The sequence below is a fragment of the Muscardinus avellanarius genome (assembly GCF_963383645.1).
Source record: "Muscardinus avellanarius genome assembly, chromosome: 1".
Taxonomy (NCBI): Eukaryota; Metazoa; Chordata; class Mammalia; order Rodentia; family Gliridae; genus Muscardinus; species Muscardinus avellanarius.
In genome coordinates this window covers 179,167,160-179,191,653 of record NC_137786.1, presented here as the reverse complement: position 1 = coordinate 179,191,653, position 24,494 = coordinate 179,167,160, and the positions used below count along the sequence as shown (strand labels likewise).

At 38.8% G+C, this 24,494-nt stretch overlaps 1 protein-coding gene across 4 annotated transcripts in view; it reads left to right on the top strand.

Annotated features, from left to right (window-relative positions):
• The window catches only part of NUP98 (nucleoporin 98 and 96 precursor), a gene marked incomplete at both ends in the record, with an annotated part of 114,117 nt that overhangs the window by 35,015 nt on the left and 54,608 nt on the right, over positions 1–24,494 (top strand). For all 4 annotated transcript variants that reach the window (XM_080699206.1, XM_080699205.1, XM_080699204.1 and 1 more), the window contains 7 exons: positions 7,129–7,262; positions 11,274–11,461; positions 12,499–12,615; positions 15,442–15,740; positions 18,956–19,069; positions 20,442–20,580; positions 23,872–24,049. In XM_080699206.1, the coding sequence (XP_080555332.1) occupies positions 7,129–7,262; positions 11,274–11,461; positions 12,499–12,615; positions 15,442–15,740; positions 18,956–19,069; positions 20,442–20,580; positions 23,872–24,049 (1,169 nt within the window). The remainder of the gene's footprint in view (positions 1–7,128; positions 7,263–11,273; positions 11,462–12,498; positions 12,616–15,441; positions 15,741–18,955; positions 19,070–20,441; positions 20,581–23,871; positions 24,050–24,494) is intronic.

Genomic DNA, 24,494 nt, shown 5'->3' with positions numbered 1-24,494 from the left:
CTTACCACCTTTATCCTTTCACCGCCATTTCTTCTAATATAGTTACTTACTAAATTCCATACATTTTCTTTTTGTTTCTTTTGGTGGTACTGGGAGTTGAACCAGTTTGCCTTACTGGGCATTCTATCTCTGAGCTACATCCCATTCCTCCAACCCTACTTTATTTTTTATTCAGAAATAAGGTTTTGCTAAGTTGATGAGGGCCTTACTAAGTTGCTGAGGCTGACCATATAAACCTGTGATCCTTGTCTCAGCCTTCCAAGTACTGGGATTACAGGAATGTGATACTATGCGTGGCTCTAAATTTACTTTTATCTGTAGAAGTATTTTGTATCTTTTATTTATTTGAATACTTCTCAGTTTTTGCAGTACCTATTTACAACATTTATTTATTTATTTATTGGTACTGGAGGCAGAACCCAGAGGCATTCTACCTCTGAGCTACACATCCAGCTCTAATTTTAGTTAGTTAGTTAGTTTGGTTGTTTGTTTATTATTTTTTTGCTTGTACTGGGGGTTCCTGGAAGCCCTTCTACCTCCGGCTACACTCCCAGACCTATTTTATATTTTTAAATTTGGAAACAGGGTCTCCTAAGCCAGCGAGGCTGGCTCCGAACCAGCCTCTTGTCTCTGCCTCCCAAGCGCAGAGACTACAAGCATGTGCCACCACGCCTGGGATACTATGGATTGAGCCCATTGAGATTCTACTTCTGAGCTATATGCCCAGCCCTATTTTTTTTTTTTGGCACTTCTTAGGATAGAACCCAGAGTCATTGTACCTACGAGCTACACTCTCCAGCCCTATTTTTCAGTCTTTTTATTTTTGTGGTACTGGGAATGGAACCCAGGGGCTTTTCTACCTCCAGGTTAATACTCCCAACCTTTTTTTTTTTTTTTTTTTGGTGGTACTGGGGGTGGACCCAGGGGCTTTCTACCTCTGGGCTATACTCCCAGACCTATTTTTTATACTTTATTTGGAAACAGGGTCTCACTAAGTTGCTAAGAGCCTCACTAAGTAGTTGAGACTGGCTTTGAACCTGTGTGATCCTCCTGTCTCAGCCTCCCAGGCACTGGGATTACAAGTGTGCACCACCACGCCCGGTGCAGTCTTTTTATTTTTGAAACGGGGTCTTTCTGAGTTTTGAAATGCTTAACTAAGTAGCTAAGGGTGTCTGTGAACTGCGATCATCCAGTCTCCCTCCCAAATGCTGGGGTTATAAGCATGGGCCACCACACCCAGCTCCTATTTGTAGTTGATTAATTACTTATTTATTTTAATAGTGTTAGGGATTAAACCCAGTGGCATTCTACTCTGAGTTATACGACCAGGCTTATTTTAGTTTTTATTTTTGAAACAGGCTCTTGTTAAGTTCCTGAGGTTGGCCTTGAACCTGCAGTCCTCCTGTCTCAGACTCCCTATATTGGAATTACAGATATATGCTACTCTGCCCACCTCGCATACATACATTTATTTATTTATTTATTTATTTATTTATTTATTTAGCAGTATTGGGGATTGCATCCAAGGCCATTTTATCTCGGAATTGCATCTTCAGTCCTATTTTTTTTTTTTCATTATTTGGAATCAGGGTCTCACTAAGTTGCAAAGGAAAGGGCCTAAGTAGCCAAGGTTGGGCTTGAACCTGCTATCTTCCTGTCTCCGCCTTCCAAGTACTAGGATTATAAGCATGCGCCACCACACCTGGCTACCTTTATTTATTTTATTAAGAAAATTAACCTAGTTTTTAAGTATTGTTAGGAAAAAAAATGATATCCTGTGTTCCACCAGAAAATAAAATCTGGTATCACCTGTAATAGAGTAATTGTGAGATAGATTGAAGGAAAGCGTAAAGGTAGTTTCTAAAGTACTAAATTAATCTCCTGTGCTACTGTGGTACATATGCCACATTTTAAGAAATCTTTGCTGATTTAAGCTCCAAACCTTTATACTTTTTTTTCCTATAGGGTGAGCAATAGTGTTTCTTTAGTCTCCTTTGTTACATGAGCCTATTAGTGCCCTTACCTCCCCTTCTCTTTTCCACATCTTTTTTCTTCCTTTATTTTAGTCATTCATTCATCCTTCTTTGTGGTACTAGGGAAGTAACACTGAGTGCCATGCATGCTGGGCAAGGGCTCTAACACTGAGCTATACCCCCAGCCCCTTTTAATTGTATTAGAGACAGGATCTTACTAAGGTATGAGGCTGGTCTCAGACTTGAGATCCTCATGCTTCAGGCTCCCAGTTTTGTTTTGTTTTTATTTTATTTTTTTGTTTTTTGTTTTTTGTTTTTTTTCTTTGTGGTACTGGGAATTGAACTCAGAGGCATTCTACCTTCAAGGTATACCCCCAACTCGCTTTTATTTCTTATTTGGAAATAGGTCTCACTAGGTTGATGACAGTCTCACTACTTGCTGAGGCTGCCTAGAACTTGTGATCCTCCTGTGTCAGCCTCCTAAGTACTGCTTTTAAATAATCCATACATTTTTCATACCAATTAAAAGTCATGGTAGAATAATTTAATGTTATAGTTATGTATACATATTAGTATTACTGCTCACTTAAAAAGTAATTTTATTGCCTTTTAGAATGTTCCCTGCACCACAGAATCATAGTTGGAAGAAGCTTTAGAGCTTGTATGAGCCTGCTCTAATTACAGGAGGAGTTGACTTGTCTTAAAACCTTGTTACCATGACTTCCTTCCAGGACAGTCCATTCAGTCCATTGTGACAGTCCATTCAGTTCATCGTTCTATTTGGGTTTTTTAGAAACCTAAATCTGCCACCACAGACTTTCCACTGAGTAGTTCTACTTTCATTTTCTAAAGCTAAGCAAATGCATTGTTATAATTTCTTTGTGGTAATCATTGTGTTTCTCCCAGATAAAATATTATCGGGTTTTTTTGACATGTGTGTCAAAAGATTATATTTAGCTGGTCATGGTAGCACATGCTTGTAATCCCTAGCATTTGGGAAGCTGAGACAGGAGGATCATGGTTCACAGAGAACCTCAGCTACTTCGGCCCTTTGCCTCAGTGAGACCCTGTTTCAAAGTAAAGAGTAGGGGCTGGGGCTCGGGGTGTAGGTTGGAGGTAGAACATCCCTGGGTTTCATCCCCAGTACTGCCAAAAAAAAAGGTGAGAGAGAGAGAGAGAGAGAGAGAGAGAGAGAGAGAGAGAGAGATCGATTGATTGATTGATTATATTTAGAGTCAGCCATGAGCCGGGAGTTATGGCACATGCTTGTAATCCCTGTGCTTGGGAGACTGAAACAGGAGGATCGCTCAGGTTTGAAGCCAGCCTCAGCAACTTAGTGAGACCCCGTTTCCAACTAAAATATAAAAAAAGTAGGTCTGGGAATATAGCCCGGAGGTAGGAAACTCCTGGGTTCCACCCCAGCACCACCAAAATGAATAAATAAAGTCAGCCCTGTGCCTGGAATTCCTGTACTTCAGGAGGTTGAGACAGGAGGATTGCAGGTTCCAAGCCATCCTCAGCAACTTAGTGAGACCTTGTTTCTAAATTAAAAGGGGGAGGGTTACTGGGGGTGTAAGTCGGAGATAGAATATCCTGGCTTTAATCCCCACTCCAAAAAAAAAAAAAAAAACTTGATTTTCATACTTTGCCCTGTTTAACCACTTGGTCATGATTTAGCTCTTTGGTATGTCTTCAAATTTTTATGGACATGGTAGCTTAAGTAATGCTTGTATGTTCTTATTTTTGTGAACATATCAGCTCTTTTTATACATATATACATATACACACACACACACACACACACACACACACACACACACACATATGAACCCAGGGGCATTCTATCTCTGAGCTCCCCCCAACCCCCACCTGCCCTTATTTTATTTTGAAACAAGATTTTTTTTTTTTTTTTTGCACTACTGGAGAAGATGGAAATCAGAAGCATTCTACCTCTGAGCTATATACCCCCAGCCCTATTTTTAAGTCTTTATTTTGAAGCAGGATCTCACAGCATTGCAAAGGGCCTCACTAAGTAGTAGCTGAGGCTGGCCACGAATCCGGATCCTCCTGTCTCAGCCTCCCAAATGGTGGGATTATAAGTGTGCGCCACTATGCCTGGCTATTTTTTATTCTTTATTTTGAAGCAGGGTCTCATTGAGTTGTAAAGGGCCTCACTAAGTAGCTGAGGCTGTCCATGAACTACAATCCTCCTTTCTCAGCCTCCCAAATGCTGGGATTAGAAGCCTGCGCCACCACCCCTGGCTTCCTTGAAATAAGATTTTGCTAGGTTTTTGAGTCTATTTTTTGAGGCTTTCCTCAAACCTATACTCTTCCTATCGCACCCTGCCAAGAACTTGGATTACAGATGTGTATCACCATGCTTGTTTCTTTTTTTCTTTCTTCTTCTTCTTCTTCTTCTTCTTCTTTTTTTTAATAATGCAGCTAATAGGGAAGATTTCAGATTACTCTTTTTTTTTGCGGGTCTGCGGATGGAACCCAGGGTCACTCAACCTCTGAGCTACACCCCCTGCCTTATTTTTTATTCTTTAATTGAAACTGGGTCTCACTGATTTGCAGAAGGCCTCACTAAGTAGCTGAGGCTGTCAACAAACCTCGATCCTCTGTTCTCAGCCTTCCGAATGCTAGGATTACAAGCGTGCGCTACCATGCCTGGCTAAGATTTTAAATTATAAAAATAAAATTATATTCATTCATTTATTTAATCTATTTGGGACCATTATTTTTAGTTTCAAGTCTTTGAGCAAGCCTAGACAGTGTGTGACCTGTATATTTAAATTTTGAAATCAACTGTTGCTGGTCAGTGTTTTTTAAGTGGTTAATGGCTGCAAGTAACAAAATGACTAGACTTGTATAAAATTTTTAGTCTCCTTGGTAGTCTCCAAAATAACACTGTGCTATATAATGTCTACTACTGTGTATTAGAAGGTACTTTTTTTTTTTTTTTCCCTCCAGAACTAGGGATTGAACCCAGGGGCATTCTACCTCTGAGGTACATACAGCCCCAGCCCTATTTTTTATTCTTTATTTTTAAGCAGGGTCTCACTGAGTTGTGGAAGGTCTCACTTTGTAGCTGAGGCTGGTGTTGAACTTGTAATCCTCCTGTCTCAGTGTCACCACATCTGATTTCATAGCTGAATAACTATATGTTCTTTTAAATTGATAACTCCTCAAGGTGTCAGAATCTTGAGCAGATTTGTATTATTTCTTTAAATATTAAAATAGTGTTTTAACGCCAGGCGTGGTGGTGCATGCTTGTAATCCCCGCACTTGGGAGGCTGAGACAGGAGGATCGCACAGGTTCGAAGTCAGCCTCAGCTACTTAGTGAGGCTCTCAGCAACTTAGTGAGACCCTGTTTCCAAATAAAATATAAAATAGGTCTGGGAGTATAGCCCGGAGGTAGAAAGCCTCTGGGTTCCATCCCCAGTACCACCCAACATAAATAAATAAATAAATAAATAAATAAATAAATAAATAAATAAATAAATAAAATAGTGTTTTAGTATTTAATGAAGACATTCAGTTTTAAGAGATCTTCATTTTACTTGGTAATTGCACTTTTCATTTATTTAACAGTAGCTTCTAATCTGGATTTTTGTTGTTATTGCTGGTGTTTTGTTTGTTTCTTTCCATTGTGTAAGTATTCTTTTCTTTTTTTCCCCCTTCTATTTGGGATTGGAAACAGGGGCATTCTACCTCTGAGCTATACCCACCACTCCCTTTTGCTTTCTGTTTTGAAACAAGGTCTCATTATGTTGCTGAGAGTCTTGCTAAGTTGCTGAGGTTCTTGAACCTCTGAGCATCCTGACTCAGTCTTCTAAGTATTGGGTTTACAGGCATGTTCCACCATACTCTGCTGTAAATTTCCAGGATGTTTTGGCACTCCTTTAATGTGGATCATCTTACTATATTTGAGCTATATATATATTATTATTCCAGAAAAAAAATAGCATTTTTATTTCTATAATCACTAGTGATTTGGTATCTAATCAGTATTTTTGGAAGAATTTATTTTATTTTACAAAGGGATTTCATCATCAAAGTATACTGCAAGTGATTTTGCTTTTATGATTTGTACAATTATAGATCATGAATATAGTCTTCATTATTCTGTTTCTGATAACAAATGTTTGTTCCTTATACTTGGAGAGAAAATTTAATTAACTGGATAGTGTTTTTCTTTTGATTTATATTTGACTATTAAAAGTAAGTAATGAACATAAGAATGCCTTAACCATTTATATTGTATGCTGTGTTTCTTTATACCCTTAGTGCTGTGTGTGTGCACGCGCATGTGTGTGCACACTTAAACCTAGGGCCCTACACATGCAAAGCAAGTGCTCTACCTTGAGCAACATCCCCAGCTCTTTTATTTTTTTTAATAGTACAGTGGCATGAACAATGGCATTCTATCTCTGAGCTACAGCCCCAGCCCTATTTTATTTTTTATTTTGAAACGGTGTCTCCTTAGGTTGCTGAGAGTCTCCCTAAATTGCTGGTGTTTGCCTGGAACCTGCAATTCTCCTGTCTCAGCCTCCCAAGTACAGCACTTATAGGCATGTGCCATCATACCTGGTTGCATCATGATCACACACATGTATTTATGATTTTTATAAATATTAACATAATATAGGGCACATAGGTTTTTGTAAATCTTAACTATTACAGATAACATTTAGTGGGCACTTGAGAATATTTTTCTGTTTAATAGGTTCTTGAGTTAAATTTCTGGTTGAAATTATTATGTTCAAAATAGTAAAAGCAGTCCTTCTACATATTGTTATTGTTTCTTCTGGACAAATTATACTAGTCTTTAGTGTTTCTAGAGTTCATTTTTGTATAGTTGTACCATTGAGGTTGAGGTAGGAATCATATTTCTTCAAATTGCTTAATACTCATTTCTTAGATTATGAGTGAAAATGAATCTAAGTGGATTTTTATGCACATTTATTTCTTATGAAATGAGCCTTCATATCATTAACTGGCTTTTATTTAATTCATATTTTCTCCCACAGTTACTCCTCACCTTCCCTGGCAATGCCTTGGATTAATCCTGAACATTTTGAAGACCATGGACTCTAAATGCATTAGATCTTCAAACTGACATATTTTTTTCACTTTTCTGTTTTTTAAAAGCCTTGACAGATCCAAATGCTTCCGCTGCCCAGCAGGCTGTTCTTCAGCAGCATCTCAATAGTCTAACATACTCACCTTTTGGAGACTCCCCTCTTTTCCGGAACCCTATGTCAGACCCTAAGAAGAAAGAAGAGGTAAATATCTTTTTATTTTTTAGGGAAAACTAACTTGTCTGTTAGAGGTACCACAGTTAAAGACATTTCCAAGCAAACTATATGCAGTGTTAAAGCTCTGCATTTTGATGTTTAATATTCATGAGTAAATAGAGGTGGCAAGAAATGAATCTAGGAGGTCAAGTCCAGGTTGGATCTGAGCATAGTCAGAAGAGGTAAATTTAAAGATGTTTTTGTAAGATGTCTTCTCAGAAAAAGAGAGTAAATGTGCAAAATATACTTCCTTGGCTATACAGATTAAGAGAGCAAGGAAAGCCAGGTATGGTGGCATTAGTTCGTAATCTCAGTACTTAGGAAGCAGAGACAGGATTGCAGGTTAGAGGCTATCTTGGCAACATAGTGAAACCCTGTTTCAAAATTTAAAAATAGGGCTGGGAGTATAGCTCAGCGGGAAAACACCCCATGTTCAGTCCTCAGTACCACACAAACGAGAGGGAATAAGGGAGTGTGTGAAAGCAAAGCCTAGGTATGATTATTAATTAATCAATTTATTTTGGTACTAGGCATTGACCGAGGACCTCACATGCTAGGCAAATGTTATACACCTGAGGTACATCTCTTGCCCTTCTAATTTTATGTCAAGAGAAGCTCTTGCTAAGTTGCCTAGTCTGTTCTCAAAACTTGTAATTCTCTTGCCATAACCTCCCAAGTAGCTAGGATTATAGGTGTGTGCCATCATGTCAACTATTATTATTCTTACTATTCAGTACTGGGTATTGAACCCAGGTGCTCTCCACCACTGAGTTACATTCTCGGTTCTTCTTATATTTTGAGACCAGGTCTCTTTTTAAGTTGCCTAGGCCAGCCTCAAACTTGCTGTTCTCTTGCTTCAACTTGCTTAGTCATTGAATTATAGGTGTACATCACCACTCCAGCTGCAGTTATTTTTTTATTTATAATTTTTGTGGAGTTGGGGATTGAACCCAGGGGCATTCTACTTCTAAGCTACACCACCAGTCCTATTTTATTTTTTACTTTTAAATAGGGTCTCACTAAGTTGCAGAGGGTGTCATTTATGTTGTTGAGGCTGGTCATGAATCTGCAATCTTGCCTCAGCGTCCCAAGTATTAGGATTACTGACATGGGCTACAATACCTGGCTTTAACCCAGAGGTATCGTACTTCCAAGCTACCATCCCCGGTCCCATCTTTTAGATTTTTTTTTTTTTTTTTTTTTTGGTGGTACTGGGGATGGAACCCAGGGGCCTTCTACCTCTGGGCTACACTCCCAGACATATTTTTTTTTAAATATTTTTATTTGGAAACAGAGTCTCTTAAGCCAGCTGAGACTGGCTTTGAATCTGCTCTATCCTCCTGTCTCAGCTTCCCAAGGGCTGGGATTACAAGCGTGTGCCACCACACCCGGCTTCCCATCTTTTAGATTTGTACATGGAAACAAGGTCTTAGTAGGTTGCTGAGAGCCTCACTAAGTTGCCAAGTCCAGATTTGAACCTGTGATTCTCTCATCTTAGCCTCCCAAGTACTGGGATCACAAGGGTGTACCACTATGTCCTGTTTTATATTTTAATTTTGAAACAGTATCCTTGGCTCAAATGGTGGCTCATGCTTATAATTCCAGGACTTAGGAAGCTGATACAGGATCGCAGGTTTACAGTGAGCCTTAGCAACTTAGACCTTCCACAACTTAATGAGACCCTGTTTCAAGACGAAATGATAAAATAGAGCTGGAGATGGAGCTCAGAGTTAGAATGCCCCTGGGTTCAGTCTTCGTGACCACAAAAAAGAAATGGGAGTGGTGGGAGAGATAGGACAGGGAGAGGAGAGAGAAGAGAAAAAAATAGAAAAAAGAAATAAGGTCTCAGTAAACTTGTTGAGAGTCTCAGTAAGTTGCTGAGGCTGGCCTCCATCCAACCTGTGATCCTCCTGTCTCAGCCTCCTCAAGGACTGGGATTACAGGCCTGCACCGTCAGGCCTGGCTTCAACTGATTCTGAAATTAACCTCATAAGCTAGATATGACAAGCCAAATATGAACGTGAAGATACTTTTTACAGTGCTGTATAGGTTTAAGTTGTAATTAGATGTAAATTACATTATACATACAACTTGATGCCTAAATATATGCTGGGTACATGTTGAGTACTGAGGATGCAAAATGAAAATATTTTATTCTCTTAAGAGTTATCTAGTGAGGAACATCAGACCTGTGAGCGTTTAAATTTATTCTAGCCACCGGGCGTGGTGGCGCACGCTTGTAATCCCCGCGCTTGGGAGGCAGAAACAGGAGGATGGCGCAGGTTTGAAGTCAGCCTTGTTGGCTTAAGAGACCCTGTTTCCAAATAAAAATATAAAAATGGATCTGGTAGTGTATCCAGGAGGTAGAAGGGTTTCTAGGAACCCCAGTACCACCAAAAAATTAAAATATATTTATTCTAGCCCAATATAATATATATATAGTAATAGAAGAGCCCATTCAACTGATAAGTTAAGTAACAAAGTACTTGCTATGTGTATAAACCTTAAGCCTTTTTTTTTTGGGGGGGTATACATACACACACACAAGGGATTTAACCCAGGGGCATTCTACTCCCCTAGCTTTACTTTTTTTTATTTTGAAACATGGTATTTGATAAGTTGATGAGGTTCTTACTAAGTTGCTGAGGCTGGCCCCAAACTTGCCATCTTCCTGTCTCAACTTCCCAAGTACTGGATTATAGGAATGAGTCACCAAGTCCAGCTTCTTAGCATATGTTAATAATCACACACACACACACACACACACACACACACACACACACACACACACACGTGTACACACACACAGAGCAACAGCGTGTATCTTTTTCCAGAGTGATTTTTTTGTTCTTTAAGTTTATTTTTGTGTGTGTGTGTGTGTGGTACTGGGGATGGAACCCAAGGGCATTCTACCTCCAAGCTACACCTTCAGCCCTATTTTTTATTCTTTATTTTGAAACAGGGTCTCACTGAGTTGCAGAGGGCCTGAATATGTAGCTGAGGGTGTCCTCAAACCTGCAATCCTCCTGTCTCAGCCTCCCAAATGCTGGGATTACAAGCCTGTGCCACTGCGCTCAGTGGGCTTCCAAAGTGATTTGGATACACAGAAATTTTTGGATTGCACGGATATTGGATAATTCATAGCTGGGTCTCAGTTTAATTGAAAAATGAATTCTGTTGATTACAGTTTTGTGGAATGACATTTTTAAAAAATGAACATCTTTTCATCATTGTTTTACAAAACAAAACTTAAAATCTAAATTATGAGATAAATGGGCAGGGCATATTAATATGTTGTAGTAGTACATTTTAATTTATACATTCTGTTTCAAATCCTCTATCTCCGTTGCATTTAAAGATGTCAGAAAATCAGTTGAAGTGGAAGCTGGAGAGCTGAGTAAAAATCAGTTATAGAGAAATAAAAGTAGTTTTATTTTTTGCAGTACTAGGGATTGAACCCAGGGGCATCCTAACCCTGAGCTACACCCCAACTCTTTTATTTTTGCTTTTGAAACAGAGCCTCAGTAAGTTGTTAAGGCTGTCCTTAAATCTATAATCCTCCTCTCTCAGCTTCTAAAGTACTGGGATTACAAGTGTGCGCCATCATGCCTAGCTTCCATTTGCATTTAGGCATACATTAATATCCGTGCTTTAAAGGAGCTGAGACTTTGAGAGTTATCTAGCAGGTAAATGGCAGAGATTTGAATTCTGATCTTCTGACTTTTTGTGTGTGTGTGTGGTACTGGGGTTCCTGGAAGCCCTTCTACCTCCGGGCTACACTCCCAGACCTATTTATACATTTTTATTTGGAAAAAGGGTCTCCTAAGCCAGTGCACGCGGCTGGCTTCAAACCTGCGCGATCCTCCTGTCTCTGCCTCCCAAGCGCGGGGATTACAAGCGTGCGCCACCACGCCTGGCTGATCTTCTGACTTTTAAGGCCAGTGCCATACATTTGAATTAAGTGAGAATTTTCCTTGATGCTTTTCTTTTGCTTTTCAGAGATTGAAACCAACAAATCCTGCAGCTCAGAAGGCTCTTACTACACCTACTCACTATAAACTGACACCTCGCCCTGCCACCAGAGTCCGGCCAAAAGCTTTACAAACAACAGGCACAGCCAAATCACAGCTCTTTGATGGGTTGGATGACGATGAACCTTCACTAGCCAATGGAGCATTCATGCCCAAGTGGGTTTATTTTTCCTAACATGAATACTAAAACTAAATGTTAAAAATCTTTATTTAAATTATTATTGTTTACAATTATATTTATTAAATTCTTACATATGTGTTGTAATACACATTATTTTTCTTAACTTGAAAAATATAATTTGTCACAGAAAAATAAAAATGACTTAATCACTCTTAGGGTTAGCCATAGTTAACAGTATTTTTTGATGAAGCCAAGCATAGTGTACACATCTGTAATCCCAGTATTTGGGAGGCTGAGGCATTTGTATTGCTAGTTTGAGGACAGCCTTAGCTAAGAGTGAGACTCTTGGCAACCTTGTGAGACCCTGTTTCAAAACAAAACATAAAAAAATAGGGCTGAGGTTATAGCTCAGAGGAAGAATGCCTCTGGGTAGAATCCCCAGTAACCCAAAATAAAAAAATGTCTTAATGATTAATGGTTTTAATTTTACATATGCATGATTTCTTTTTCTACTCTAGAAATTAGTACTTTTTGGGTATATAATCCCAGTGTGCCTGGCAATTTTTTAAAACTTTGATACAGGGTCTAACTAAGTTGCAGAAGTTGGTCTCAAACCTGTGATCCTCCTGTCTCAGCTTCCTTAAGTACTGGGATACAAGTGTGTGCCACCATGCCCACCTTCTACTTTGTTTTAAAAGGAAAAAAAATGGAACACATAATTCATTCAGTTAGGTTTTACATGAAAGTTAATTAAGATCTTTTACTACTACTATTATCTACTACTTTAAGCTCATATAGTGTAGGAAATTCTTGATGTAAACCTTAACACACACAGAACTCTTTAAGTGTCTGTTTATTTTCTTTAGATATTATGGGTTTTTATGCCATTACTTGTCTTTTTTTTTTTTTTTTTTTTTTTAAACCTTTCCCTGAGGAAGAAGGGAGTGGGGAATGAGCAGGGGAAGAGCTCACCAACTGCGGTGTACAAGAGTGGTTTGGTTTGGGCTCTAGTTTAAAAATTATATAACATAACTATATACTTGTTTTCTTTTTATTTTGTCTCTATTTGTAGAAAGAGCATTAAGAAGTTGGTTTTGAAAAACCTAAACAATAGCAATCTCTTTTCTCCTGTTAACCGTGATTCAGAAGATCTAGCCTCACCATCTGAATATCCTGAAAATGGAGAGAGGTAAACTGAAGTTTTGAGGTTTTTCCTGGTAAAGAACCCTATTCTCATTTTGAAGAGACTCTGAGCTTAGAATTTTATGAAGATTAAATAATATTGCTTAGAAGGATAAGGGCACCTAGACATTAAGTCATATTTTTACTTCTTGAGTACTTTAAATTATAAAATTACTAGAGTTGTGGTTAACTTAGGTGGAACTAGTTTGGTATCAGTGTATATACATATATATTTTTTCGGTGGGGGGGTGTGATACTGGGAATGGAACCCAGGGGCTTTCTACCTTTGGGCTATGCCCCCAGATGTATTTTACATTTTATTTTGAAACAGGGTCTCACTAAACTGCTGAGAGCCTCACTAAGTAGCTGAGGCTGGCTTTGAACCTGCGTGATCCTCTTGGCTCAGCCTCCCAAGTACTGGGATTACAAGCATGTGCCACCATGCCCAGCATCAGTGTATATTACTTTTTACTGGAGTAGCATGCATTTTAACACCATTGCCTCTCCTTAAAAGAAGGAATATTTTAACTTTTTTTTTTTTTTTTTTTTTTTTGTGCCAGGAATGGAACCCAGGGGCTTTCTATCTCCAGGCTACACTCCCAGACCTATTTTATATTTTATTTGGAAACAGGGTCTCACTGAGTTGCTGAGAGCCTCACTAAGTAGCTGAGGCTGGATTTGAACCTGTGCGATCCTTTGTCTCAACTCCTAAGTACTGGGATTACAAGAGTGCACCACCACACCCGGCTCTTTCATGATTCTTAAAGTGATACTTAGCCTTTGTACCAAACAAAAAAAAAAAATCAGGATAGATTATATAAAAAAAGTACGGGTGCCCCAGCGCGGTGGCGCTCACTTGTAATCCCCAGGCTTGGGAGGCGGAGACAGGTGGATCGCGCAAGTTCAAAGCCAGCCACCCTGGGAGTGTAGCCCAGAGGTAGAAGGGCTTCCAGGAACACCAGTACCAAAAAAAAAAAAAGGACGGAAAGTATTTACACTAATTCTTAATAGTTTGCCACACATTCTTTTATTTAAGAAATTGATTGAGCTTGGAATTGTGGCCCACACCTATAATCCCCAGTACTTGGGAGACTGAGACTGGATGATCACAGGTTCAAGGACAGCCTCAGCAACCTAGTGAGACCCTTTGTCCAAACAAAAAAAAAAAAGATTTAAGGTTGTAGCTTGGAGGTAGAATGCTCCTGGGTTCAATCTCCAGTGCCATTAAAAAAAAGAAAGAAATTTGTTTTCTTAGAAATGTTCTTAATGAGTCCGGTGTGTGACACACGTTTGTAATCTCAGTATTTGGGAGGCTGAGATGGGAGGATCGCAGGTTCTTAGCTAGCCTCAGCTACTTAGTGAGGACCTCTGCAAGTTAGTGAGACCCTGTTTCCAAATGAAATATAAAATAGGTCTGGGAGTGTAGCATCGAGTTAGAAAGCCTCTGAGATCCATCTCTAGTACCACAAAAAAAAGAAATATTCTTAATGATATATTACAAGTTATGCATGAATTATGTGATATTCTGTTACCTGCCTAATTCTATTTATTTGATTGTTAATGCCTTCCCATATCTGTATGAATATATATACTTCCTCATTTTTAATGATTGTATCATCATATGAAATAATTCAACTACCTTTTCATTAGTAGACATTTAGATTATTTCATATTTCTTCAGTCAAAATAATGCTGCAAGCTAGGTGTGGTGATGCACACTTGTCATCCCAGCATTCGGGAGGCCAAGACGGGAGGATCGCAGTTTGCAGACAGCCTCAGCTACGTAGCGACACCCTTTGCGACTCAGTGAGACCCTGTTTAAAAAATAAAAGAATAAAAATAGGGCTATGGGTATAGCTCGGAGGTACAGTGTCCCTGGGTTCCATCCCCAGTACTGCAAAACACACAAACACACACACACACACACACACACACACACACACACACACACACACACACGGCAGCCAAGCATAATGGTGCATGCCCATAATCCTAGAACTTCTGAGGCTGAGACAAGAGTATTGCAGGTTCACAGCCAGCCTAAGCAGTTTAGTCAGACTCTCAGCTACCTAAGTAGACCCTATTTCAAAATTAAAAAAAAAAAAAAAGGCTAGGGTTGAAACAGGCATCATGGTGAACACTTGTAATCCCTGTAGTTGTGAGAATGAGACAGGAGAATCACAGGTTCAAAGTTAGGCCCTCTGCAGCTTAGTGAAACCCTGTTTCCAAATAAGAAATAAAATTGGGTTGGGGGTATAAAGAATGCCTTTGAGCTCAATCCGCAGTGCAAACAAAAAAAAAAAACACCCTAAAATTTTATGTTTTTATCGTGAAATTAATCACTAGCCAATTTTTCCTAAAGAGCATATTTTTTGGCTTTTTTTGTTGTTGTTGTAGTGTTAGAGATGGAACCCAGAGCCTTGTAAATACTTAACAAGTTCTTTATTCACTGAGCTCTTCCCCCCTCCTGTATATTTTTGTTTTGTTTTAAACCAAACATTGAGATTCTTGGATTCATTCATTTATGAAAATAAAGCAGTAAAAGCATAGAGTCTAGAACTGCATCTAGAGTTAAAATCCCAACTCTAGCACTCCCAGTTTTACAGTGTTGATCAATTTACTGTATTTTTCTGTTTCTAGTTTACTTTTCTATAAGATAGAAATAATAATTATAACCTAGTTGATAGGATTGCTTTAAGTGTGAAATTAACTTTTAATACGTGAAATTATTTGAACATTTCTAGATACATACTTAGGAAAGGCTAGCTATTACCATTGTCATTTTCATTACAATGAAGCTAAGATATTACTTATTTATTTTCTTTCTCTTCAGATTTAGTTTCCTGAGCAAACCTGTTGATGAGAACCATCAGCAGGATGGAGATGATGATTCTCTTGTATCACGTTTTTATACCAATCCTATTGCCAAACCCATTCCTCAAACTCCAGAGAGTGCTGGAAATAAACACAACAGCAGCAGCAGTGTGGATGATACTATTGTTGCATTAAACATGCGTGTTGCTTTGCGAAATGGGCTGGAAGGAAGCAGTGAAGAAACCTCATTCCATGATGAGTCACTGCAAGATGACCGAGAAGAACTAGAAAACAATGCTTTCCATATGCACCCAGCAGGTCAGATTCACATACTTTTTATACCTTAGGAATATTTTAAATTGGTGTCAAATGTCAAATTATATAGTCAGATATATTGGACTGATATTTTCCCTAGCTTTGTAAACTCAGGCAGCTCATTAGTTTTTAAATTAAAATAAGAGTAATATAGTCTGGTATGGTGGTACAGGCTTGTGTTACCAGTACTTGGGAGGCTGAGGCAGGAGGATCACAGGTTCGAGGCCTTCATGAGGTAACTTAGGCCTGTATAAAAAATAAAAAAATTAGCTGGGGACCATGGTGTGCACACCTATAATCTCAGTACTTTGGGAAGCTGAAATAGGAAGATCATAGGTTCAAGGCCAACCTCAGCAACTTAGGAAGGCTGTCAGTAATTTAGGAAGACTCTGTTTTCAATTTATCATTATTATTATTATTATTGTAAATTTTTTGTGGTACTGGGGATTGAACCCAGAGGTATTCTACCTTTGAGCTATATCTCTGGCCCAATTTTACTTTTTTGAAGTGACATTTTCACTAAGTAGTTGAGGGTTTCACAAGATTGCTGAGGCTAGCTATGAACCTGTGATCCTCCTGTCTCAGCCTCCTGAGTGCTGTGATTACAGGCATGTGCCACCACCTGGCTGGATCCATATCAAGTACTAAAATGAAAAACAAAACAAAACAACAGCTAGGTAGATTTCATGAATACCTAAATGATATCTGATAGCACAAGGAAAAGAAAGACCAAATGGAGAAGAGTTTCTAAACCCATCAAATTAAGGACCAGATGTGATGTCAAGATCTTTTGTAGCACTTTATTACCAGCCAGACTGTGTAACACAGCTTGCACACCTGGAAGTTTGCATTTGTCTTTGGGACTTTCTAATTTCGTCTTTTATTTTTATCTTATTTTTTGCAGTATTGGGAGATGGAACCCATGGGCATTGTACCTCTGAGCTACACTCCCAGCCCAATGTTGTTTTTTTTTTTAAACAGGGTCTCACTGAGTTTGCAAAGGGCCTCACTAAGTAGCTGAGACCGTCCACAAACTGTGATCCTCCTGTCTCATCCTCCTGAATGCTAGGATTACAAGAGTGCACCACCATGCCCGCCTTCATTTCATCTTGATTTAGCTATTTGGAGATGTGATTTTAACCAATAACCAGGGCTTTGAAGAAGACAAGTTACAAAACAAAAAGTAATGGGTTTGGCTGGGAACTTGTAATCTTAGTACTTAGGAGGCTGCTCAGGAGAGGATCACAGGTTCCAGGTCAGCCTTTGTAACTTAGGCCCTCTGCAATTTAGTGAGACTCTTTTTTTTCTTTTTTCCTGGTGGGTCTGGGGATGGAACCCAGGGGCATTTGACCTCTGAGCCACACACCGTGCCCTATTTTTTATTCTTTATTTTGTAACAGGGTCTCACTAAGTTGCAGAGGGCCTCACTAAGTAGCTGAGGCTGTCCGCAAACCGCGATCCTCTGGTTTCAGCTTACCAAATGCTGGGATTACAAGCGTGGGCCACCATGCCTGGCTAGTGAGACTCTTTCAAGATTAAGAAAATAAATGGAGGCTGGGCGTGGTGGTGCATGCTTGTAATCCCAGCATTCAGGAGGCAGAGACTGGAGGATCGTGGCTCACGGACAGCCTCAGCTACTTAGCGAGGCCCTTTGCAACTCAGTGAGACCCTGTTTCAAAATAAAGAAAAAACAAAATAGGGCTGGGGGTGTAGCTCAGAGGTACAAAGCCCCTGGGTTCCATCCCCAGTATGGCAAAAAAAAAAAAAATAAAAAGGAAAATCAAATAGGGCTGGCAGTGTAGCTCTGTAGCTCAGAGGCAAAGTGCCACTGGATTCAATACCTACTACCAAAAAAAAGTATTGGGTTTGGATTTTTATCTTCACTTCCCCTAAACAACCTTCCACCCTAATTTTTGTTATCCTTGTGTGTAAAGTAAAAGAAATGTAGATTAAATAGAGTATGTTTTATGGTATCTGTTTCATATTATAGTATGTTAATGCGTATCTTTTTTTTTTTTTTTTTTGGTGGTACTGGGGTTCCTGGAAGCCCTTCTGCCTTCAGGCTACACTCCCAGATCTATTTTCACATTTTTAAAACAGGGTCTCTTAAACCAGCGCGGCTGGCTTCAAATCTGCGCGATCCTCCTGTCTCTGCCTCCCAAGCGCGGGTATTACAAGCGTGCGCCACTACACCCGGCAATGTGTGTCTTTTTAAAAGAGGTAATGTGGCAAATTAAGTGTGGGAAACAATAGGTTAAGCAAAATTAAAGTCTTCATTATATTTTAAATTTTCAGGGTCCATAGTAAGGATATGGATATTCCTCAAACATTTTAGACCACAAACTTAATATATGTTTTTCTCACAAATGTGTTTAACAAAAATAATAGTTTGGTGCCAGGCCTGGTGGCACACACTTGTAATCCCCATGCTTGGGAGGCGGAGACAGGAAGATTGCACAGGTTTAAAGCCAGCCTTGCTGGCTTAAGAGACCCTGTTTCCAAATAAAAAAATATATATATAAGAAATTGGTGTCTGGGCGTATAGCCCAGAGGTAGAAGGGTTTCCAGTAACCCCAGTACCTCCAAAAAAAAAAAAAAAAAGTTTGGTAATATACTGTATTCCTTTTTACCTTTGTACTTTGTACTTTATATGACAGATGCTGAGTGAGTATTCAGGATAACAAAAAAATACTCATATCAACCAGGTTTAGTGATACACTTCTATGATCCCAGTATTTGGGATGATTAACCAGGAAGATTGCAAGTTTAAGACAGCCTCAACAAATTAGTGAGGTCCTCAGCAACTTAGTGAAACCCTGTTTCAAAATTAAAAAACAAAATAGGGCTGGGGCTATATGTTAGAGGTACAATGCCCCAGGAGGGCATTCTCCTATACTGTCAAAAAAATTTTTTTTCATAGTTTTTTTTTTTTTTTCAGTACTGGGCATTCAACCTTTGAGCTATACCCCCAGCCTGAGTTTTTTATTCTTTATTTTGGAACAGGGTCTCACTGAATTCAAAGGGCCTCACTAAGTAGCTGAGGCTGTCAGCAAACCACAATCCTCCTGTCTCAGCCTCTCAAATGCTGGGATTACAAGCATAAGCAACTATGCCTGGCTTTTCATAGAAAAATTTAAAAAATATAAAGTAAAATATTTCAGGGAATTCTACTAGAGGATAATCACGGTGTTTTTTTCTTTTGTTCTTTTCTTCCATAGGCATTGTTCTTACTAAAGTTGGTTACTATACTATTCCATCTATGGATGATCTTGCCAAAATTACCAATGAAAAAGGAGAATGCATTGTTTCTGACTTCACCATTGGTCGTAAAGGTGAGTGTGAATTTAGGAGTTAGTGTGTAAGCTAGAGATTTGTACCTTATTTTTGGAATTAAGAGAAACTTTTAATGGCCTACATTTGGGATTAAGAGAAACTTTTTTGCCTACATTTGGGATGTCTTTAGCTTGATTAGTAGAATCTTTGACAAGTAACAAATAGATTAGAATCTTAAAACTTTTAGGAGGCTTAAGTATACCCGTTGGGGCTAGTAACTGTCTCATTGTAGTTTCCCACAATTAAAATACTGAAAATAGTAAGAAATACTAAGCAAATTGAATAATTGATAAAAATTATTTAATGCTTAGGTTTAGCTTTATATTATTAAGTTATTAACAGCTAATTTCATCTTTTTGGATGGGAAATCTTACCTTGTTATATTTTTTTAGAAATGAGCTCAGGCATCTGGGTTTGGTGGTGCATCCTAGCATTTGGGAGGTTGAGACAGGAGGACTGTGCAGGTTCAGAGCCAGCCTCAGGCCGGACGTGGTGGCGCACGCTTGTAATCCCCACGCTTGGGAGGTGAAGACAGGAGGATCGCGCAGGTTCAAAGCCAGCCGCGCTGGCTTAAGAGACCCTGTTTTCAAATAAAAAGTATAAAATAGGTCTGGGAGTATAGCCCTGAGGTAGAAGGGCTTCCAGGAACCCAGTACCACCAGAAAAAAAAAAAAAAAAAAGCCAGCCTCAGCTACTTACTGAGGCCTTTTGCAACTCAGACCCTGTTTCAAAATAAAGAATAAAAAATAGGGCTGGTGGTGTCTCTTGGAGGTAGAATGCCTCTGGGTTCCATCCCCAGGACTGCAAAAATAAAAACAAAAACATGAGCTCAGGCACCCAGGTGTGTGGTGCAGGCTTTATTCCCAGTATTTGGGAGGCTGAGACAGGAGGACAACAGGTTCATGGCCAACCTCCCCTACTTAGTGAGGCCCTCTGCAACTTATGAGACTCTGTTTCAAAATAAAGAATAAAAAATAGGGCCAGTAGTGTAGTTTAGAGGTAGAATGCCCCTGGGTTTAATCCTCAGTGCTGCCCCTTCCCCCCCAAAATTAGCAATTTATGTGGTCAGCTATATACTAAGTATTGTTTATATTGCAGCATTACAGAGACTTGGGAAAAGATTTAAGAGTGCTATTTTGAGGACAGTAAAAGTACAGATACTATATCAGTAACAATGTAATTGATGTCATTCCCTCTTTCTGTATTCTTACCATATTATGGGGAAAATAACCAACTGCAAAAGTTGCTCTATGATTTAAAATATTCTTTTAAGCTCATTACTCCTTCTGATTATTTAATCATTATAGCTATAGAGTTAGGTATTTGCTCCCTCATACAGGATGAATTTTTAACAATTTGCTGTCTTTGTAGGTTATGGCTCAATCTATTTTGAAGGAGATGTGAATTTGACAAATCTAAATTTGGATGATATCGTGCATATCCGAAGGAAAGAAGTTATTGTCTATTTAGATGATAACCAAAAACCACCTGTGGGTGAAGGATTAAATAGGTATGGACTTATGTGCATATAGAAAATAACTAAAACAGATTTTTTTTTTCTTTAAACATGAATGGTTCCTAATTAACTTCTGCAACTTTTTTTTTTGGGTACTATAATTATTGTTTCTTTATTTTCATTTAAAAGTATAAATATACGTGGGAGGCTGAGACAGCAAGGTAGCAAGCTAATGTCCAGCCTCAGCTACTTAGTGAGGCTTTCTGCAACTTAGTGAGACATTGTTTCAAAATTAGAATAAAAAATATGACTGGGGGTGTAGTTTGGAAGTAGAATGCCCCTGGCTTTAATCCCCAGTTCTGAAATAAATAAATAAAAATAAAAGTATAAGGATCATGGTTCACAGACATCCTCAGTTACTTAGTGAGGTCCTTTGCAACTCTGAAACCCTGCTTGAAAATAAAGAATAAAAGCTGGGCGTGGTGGCGCACGCTTGTAATCCCAGCATTTGGGAGGCTAAAATGGGAGGATAGTCTTAATGGACAGCCTCAGCTACTTGGTGAGGCCCTCTGCAACTTAGTGAGACCCTGTTTCAAAATCAAGAATTAAAAATAAGGCAGGGGTGTAGCTCGGAGGTCAAATGCCTCTGGGTTCCATTCCTAGACCCACCCACCCCCCCCCCCAAAAAAAAAGAGAGAGAGAATATGAATAAAGCCGGGTGTGGCATATGCTTGTAATCCCAGCATTTGGGATGCTAAGACAGGAGGATCATGGTTCCAGGACAACCTCAGCTGCTTAGTGCAACTCAGACCCTATTTCAAAGTAATAAAAAATAGAGTGAAGGTGTAGCTTGGAGGTAGAGTGTCTCTGGGTTCCATCCCCAGTCCCAACAAAAAAATTAAAAAAATTTTAAAAAATAAAAATTGGGTTGGGAGTAGCTTGGAAGTAGAATGCTCCTGGGTTCCAAACATTCCCTGTACTGCCAAAAAAAAAAAAAAAGCACAAATATACATGAGATGCTGCAATATGACTTTAGGACTCCTTTTAAACTCTGTTATTTACAGGTCCAAGTGTTAGGTGTTTTTTTTTTTTTTTTTTTTAATGATACTGGTGGTGGAACTCAGGGGCTTTTCTACCTCCGGGCTATACTCCCAGACCTATTTTATACTTTATTTGGAAACAGGGTCTCAGTAAGTTGCTGAGAGCCTCACTCAGTAGCTGAGGCTGGTTTTGAACCTGTGCGATCCAGCCACATGTTAATTTAAAAACCCTTTTGCAATACTGATGCCTGCCTGCCTGCCTGCCTTCTTCCTTCCTTTCTACTGTGACCATACTTAATGCTTTTTATTTTATTAACAAATGCTCTTTACTTTAGCCTGAGATCATAGCCTCTCATATCTCTCTAGGCAGGTGAAAAAGCTAGTTGAAATTATTTAACTTTGTAACTTACCAAGCTTGAATAATGGAGAAATAGGAAATCTGAGTAAACCCCATGACAAGTATGGAGATTGTAGCAGTAATCTAAAAACTCACAAAAAAAATCCAGCTGCCGAGTGTGGTGGCACTCGCTTGTAATCCCAGCATTTGGGAGGCTGAGACAGGAGGATCGCACAAGTTCGAAGCTAGCTAAGTAGCCTCAGCTACTTAGGCTCTCAGCAACTTAGTGAGACCCTATGTTTCCAAATAAAATATAAAATAGGTCTGGGAGTATAGCCTGGAGGTAGAAAAGCCACTGGGTTCCACCCCTAGTACCACACACACACAAAAATATTATTTACCATGACCAAATGAGATTTCTTTTGGAATGCAAGGATGCTTCAACATAAAAAAATCAATTTTATATACCACTTTAAGAAGATAAAGGGGAACACCACTTGATCATTTTAATTGTGGTAGAAAAAGCATTTGACAAAAGTTAATATCCTTTCATAATAAAACACTTAATAAAATAGAGATATTAAAAACTATCTTAACATAATAAAGGCTGATTATGAAAATTCCACCATTTATATAAAAAATTAAAAAAAATTGAAAGCTTTTTCTTTAAAATAAGTCAAGGCTATTTGTTTTCTCCACTGCTCTAATGCACACAATGCAGGTCCTAATGAGAGTAACTAGGCAAGGAAAATGAATAAAAGGCATATAGACTCTTAGTACCTACAAATTCAGTAAGCTAAAGGATAGGAAGTCAACATGCAGAAACCAGTTGCCCCTTTTTTTTTTGGTCCCTTGGTACTGGGGTTGAATCCAGACACATTCTATCCCTAAGCAATGGCTCCAGCCTTATTTTATTTCTTATTTTGAAATAGGATCTTGCTAAATTGCTGAGACTGGCCTTGAACCTGAGACCCTCCTATCTTAGCTTCCCAAGCTGGCTGGCTTGCCCTGAATATTTTTGATCCATGGTTGATTGGATTCAACCATGTATGTATCTAAAAATATTGAAAGCAAGATCTTGAAGAAATATCTGCACATCTCTATGTTCACAGCCCTACTATTCATAATACTCAAGAACTGAAAATAATGTAGTGTTACGGGGATTACAAGGCCAGTGGCACTTTTAAAAGCTACCTTAAGCCGGGCATGGTAGCACATGCTTGTAATCCCAGCTCTTGGGAGGCTGAGACAGGAGGATCGCACAGGTTTGAAGCCAGCCTCAGCTACTGAGTGAGGCTCTCAGCAATTTAGTGAGACCCTGTTTCCAAATAAAATAGGTTTGGGAGTATAGCCCGGAGGTAGAAAGCCTCTGGGTTCCACCCCCAATACCACAAAAAAAAAAAAAAAAAGCTACATTAAGATGGTCTTACCACTGGAGTGTGACCTAAATAACTTAGTCTTCTTAGCTTAAGTATTACTAAAATTAGATTGAAAATTGGGCATGGTGGTACACACTTGTAATTCCAGTACTTGGGAGGCTGAGACGGGAGGATCTCAGATTCAAACACAGCCTCAGCTACTTTAGTATGAGACCCACTGCAACTTAGTGAGACCCTGTTTCAAAATAAAGAAAAAAAAAAATAGGGCTGGGGATGTATCTTGAAGGTAGAATGCCACTGGGTTCAGTACCGGGAAAAAAAAAGGAAGTAAATGATGTATCATAGTAGTTTGAAATAAATGCAGTCTGCCTGTAAAACCAGATACTAACAACTGAGTGTTGTTAGTAACTCCCTGTTCCTATGTTTACTGTGGAAGACAATACTTAAGTATATGAAACAGCTAAAGTATAATTCTAATGTAACTATGTTACATTGTTACATTACCTTTATTTGCTATTCATATAAGTGTTTATTGGCTTTCTGATCTTAAATATGGAACATTTACACTTTACTTGGTTATATTTTATAGGAAGGCTGAAGTTACACTGGATGGAGTTTGGCCAACGGATAAAACATCACGTTGTTTAATAAAGAGTCCAGATCGACTTGCAGATATCAACTATGAGGGAAGATTAGAAGCAGTTTCAAGGAAACAGGGAGCTCAGTTCAAAGAATATCGGCCTGAAACTGGTTCTTGGGTATTCAAGGTATAGTCACTTAACACCATTCTGAATTTTATAAAACTATCATTGGAGTCACAAAATATATTGTGTTGGAAGAGATTCTGTCTTAAATTTTCCTTATTTTTATAAGTTAAGAAATAGAGGTATATAGAGAGAGGTGTATCATGATTCGCTCCAAATTATTTACATAGTTAAATCTCAACAATAATCAGCTATTGCAGATTTTATGGGCATATGTTTCAAGTTCTTTACCCCTTCTATAATAAGCATTTTGATATACTTCTAGGGTGCAGTGGGTCATCATTAATGATTTTAGTAATACATTTGGTAGATCAGATTTTCATAAATATTTGTTATTTTTACTTTTAAAGATTTTAAGGATCCAGGTGTGGTGGTGTATACCTGTAATCTCAGTACTTGAGAGGCTGAGACAGGAGGATCACAGGTTTGAGGCCAACTTCAGCAACTT